Source organism: Drosophila montana, unplaced genomic scaffold (assembly GCF_035044405.1).
Source record: "Drosophila montana isolate Dmon_TW-CO22-7 unplaced genomic scaffold, ASM3504440v1 contig_3218_1, whole genome shotgun sequence".
Lineage (NCBI taxonomy): Eukaryota > Metazoa > Arthropoda > Insecta > Diptera > Drosophilidae > Drosophila > Drosophila montana.
Window position 1 is genome coordinate 3008356 of NW_026998098.1, and position 3832 is coordinate 3012187.

The following is a 3832-nucleotide window of genomic DNA, read 5'->3' on the forward strand; positions in this document are numbered from 1 at the left end:
TAAAAGCCAGGAAAATTATGTTGTTGATATCATTTAAAAAAATAAATTGCACCAAAATGCATACAATATTTGCTTTAAAGATGAATTCAAGCAGAAAATATTTCGCATATTGGTCCGTTAAATATTTTAATAATTAGCTTCCAGCAGTGATTCTGATTTCTGATTCATATTTTCATAAAAATAATTATATTAATGCCATATCGACTTTATGTTAAATTTTAAATATTGCATCCGCAAGCCGTAATGCATATTAATTCTTGAAAATCCCATTTGCTAGCTGACGAATAAATGTTGAATTATATTCATATTATTCATATTATAATTCATATATTTCGCATCGGTTATATATGATCCAATTGTAAATACGAAATATGCAAGGTTCATTTCAATAGCCTGTGTGATTGCTCGCCGACTGACCTTATGAAACAATTTAACATTTAAGGTCCCATTGGCTGAATTTAACCACAAAACTCTTGCTCCGACGCCACTTTATAATTCATGGCCCTCGACGTTTATCGCATAATTTCGTTCTTCCCACCCAAGGCTGTGCGTAACTGTAGCCTTATCCTCTTGCTGCCAGTCAGCGTAATTCGCTTCACTTTTGCACTTTTGTTGGCTTATTAAATATTAACGCAATTTCACTTTGGCCAATTACACTGCAACCCATCCGCATCCGCATCCGTATTCGTATTCACATTCACAGCCGGAGCGTTGAAGGCAACGCGTCTCTCAATTTTATGCAAATGTTAATGGAACTGTGCACCAGCGGACCAATGCCAAGACTGGGCGGAGCATCAAGCGCATTTTTCTTACTTTAAAGGATGGAGGGTACAATTTTATAGCTATATATCTATTCGCATTCGCAATCGATAAGCAAAGGTTGCTCGTTAAATTCGACATGGCATAAAATTCTTATGCAAATTCGAATTTTATTCTTTTTTATTTTTTTTTACTAATTTTTGTGTGCCCATTTATTTATTTGGCGCACCTGAGCAGCGGTCGCCCTTTGTGCTGGCCAAGTCAATAATACACGAACGAACAGACACTTGACCGTCGGAGTCGACAAACCCGACATTTGTCCGTCTATGCAAATGCAAAACGTCGCTGTTTGTTCTCCGTTCGCCGTTCGAAAGGTTAAAGTCCGCCAAAGCACTTTGTATACAAATGCAAATGACAAATCGATGAGTAATTGTTGCTCTTTCGCTTCAACTTAAATTTAAATTTAAATCGAAATTGATACTGAAATTGAATTTCTGCGCTCAAACGATTTCGATTAATTTCGCTTGCATGCGATATATCGATAGTATTTCACGCAAGCGATCAGCTGTGATCTGCAGAAAATACCTAAAAAATACCAAACAGCTGTGGAGCGAAGTTTATTGTCGCTATTGTTGTTGCTGTTTGTTTACGTCGACTAGTGGACTTTGGCTGCCATCGCGCTTTGTTTTCAATTACCGGCTTAAATTGCGAATAATGTTTAGATTAAAAGTGCATAAGAGCCGCTTTGGCGCCGTTCTGGCTGCAACGCGCAACTCTACAACAACCACAACACATGGCAATCATTATCAATATCTGCAGAACTCAAAGCTGCCCACGCTCTATTTTCAGCGGTCGCTGCCGCGTTTGCCCATACCGCTGCTGGAAAAGTCGTGCGAGCGATTTCTGGCCGCCGTGCAGCCCATACTCAGCGCAGAGGAGCATCGGGAGACGCAACAGGTGGTCGAACAATTTCGCCAGGGCGTCGGCATGGAGCTGCATGCGAAGCTGAAGCAACGCGATGAGGCCAACAAGCACACCAGCTACATTTCGGAGCCCTGGTTCGACATGTACCTGACGGATCGAGCGCCCCTGCCGCTCAACTACAATCCGCTTCTGGTCATGCGAGGCGATCCGAGGCCAGAGTATCAGCCACAGGTGACGCGTGCCACAAATTTGATCATCAGCTCGCTTCGTTTCTGGCGCTCGTTGCAGGCTAATATTCTAGAGCCAGAGGTCTATCACATGAATCCCAAGAAAACAGACACGGCCAGCTATCGGCGCTGGATGGCTATCGCGCCGAAAGCCTTTGCCACATACGCTTCGTATGCATTCAAGGCCTTTCCGCTGGACATGAGCCAATACAGCCGCCTGCTTGGCACCACCCGCATACCGAAGCTGGGCAAGGACGAGCTGGTACAATCGCCGCACTCGAAGCACATTCTTGTCATGCGACGCGGCAATATGTATGCAATGAATGTGCTAGACAGCAGCGGTTACATTCTGAGCCCGAGCGTCATACTGGGTCGCCTGAAAAGCATTCTTGAACAGGACTCGCAGCGGGAACCGGCAAGCGTGCCGCTGGGTGTGCTCACTACCTCTCAGCGCAATGACTGGGCCCAAACGCGAGCTCATTTCGTCAGCAATCCAAAGAACGCTGATCTGCTGCAGCGGGAGGTGGACGCAGCGCTGTTTTGTCTGTGCCTGGACAGCGTGGAGGATGGCCTGTTCGATGAGACCAACCCGGTGCCCATGTTGAAGCATCAGCTGGCGGGCAAGGCAACGAATCGGTAAATGCTTAGCTTAACCTAGCGTTGAATTGCTAAAGATCGTTATTTTTAATGCCAGCTGGTTCGACAAGTCCCTGTCGCTGTTGATCAGCGCCGACGGCATCACGGCCGTCAACTTTGAGCACTCCTGGGGAGATGGCGTCGCTGTGCTCCGCTACTTCAATGAGATCTACAAGGACATGCTGCAGCAGCCATTTGTGTCGGCAAGCACGCCGCATACACCAGCTGATGGCGATACTAGCAATGTGCGGCCGCTGAACTTTGAGATCGATGAGAGGACGCGTGCCGCTGTGGAGGCAGCTTACGCACAAAATGCCAGCATTGTTGAGAGTCTGGATATGAATTATTTGCAGTACAAGCAGCTTAATAAGGGCACCTGTAAGCGACACGGCCTGAGCCCCGACTCCATCATTCAGCTAGCCTTCCAGCTGGCCTACCGTCAGGCATTTAAGCGCTATGTGGGCACCTACGAGTCCTGCAGCACATCAGCCTTTCGACACGGTCGCACCGAGACAATGCGCCCCTGCACAATGGCCACCAAAGCCTTCTGCGAGGCTGTGCTGCAGCCAACGCAAAGGCAGCCCAGCTCGGGAGAGCTGCGCGCTATGATTGATAAGTGCAGCAGCGTGCACGGGCAGCTGACCAAGGAGGCGGCCATGGGACAGGGCTTTGATCGTCATTTGTTTGCCCTAAGGCATACGGCACAGCTGGAGGGGCTACCGCAACCGGCGCTGTTTGAGACTGAAGCTTACAAACGCATCAACTATAACATTATAAGCACCTCCACGCTGGGCACCGATACTGTAGTAGCCGGTTCCTTTGGTCCCGTGGTCAAGGATGGACTGGGCGTTGGGTGAGCACAAACAGACATTTCGCCCACATAGCTTTTTGTTCAACAGATTTTCGACTCGGTTGCAGCTACTCCATTCAGAACGATTTTGCGGGCGCCATTGTGACCTCGTACAAGAACCAGGCTCAAGGCAAGGAATTTATAGATAGCCTGGAATCAGCATTCGACCAAATATGCGCCATTATTGAGCGCAGCAGCAGCGCCGCAAAGGCCGAGAGAAGCAACTAAGGAGGAGAGATGTGAACGAGAGATGTGCGAGTGGAAGCGATGCACAGCTTATTGAGTCGAGAGGTCAACGGGACCTCGAATGTAGTTTGAGATTTAGATGGTCGTTAAAAACAAAAGGGTTTAATTTGATGCTTTTACAATGTTACCCAGGTGTCTGATTTTGAATACCTTATTCCAAGCTCTACAATTTTATTGGTTATAGCGCCAA

At 47.3% G+C, this 3832-nt stretch overlaps 1 protein-coding gene across 1 annotated transcript; it reads left to right on the forward strand.

Moving 5' to 3' along the window:
- Positions 1-1390: 1390 nt before the first annotated feature.
- On the forward strand, positions 1391-3627 carry CPT2 (Carnitine palmitoyltransferase 2). Its single transcript, XM_064689624.1, has 3 exons — positions 1391-2546; positions 2605-3399; positions 3465-3627. Exons 1-3 carry the CDS (start codon positions 1474-1476, stop codon positions 3622-3624), a joined length of 2028 nt encoding a protein of 675 aa, XP_064545694.1. The 5' UTR covers positions 1391-1473; the 3' UTR covers positions 3625-3627.
- The last annotated feature ends 205 nt before the right edge of the window (positions 3628-3832 follow it).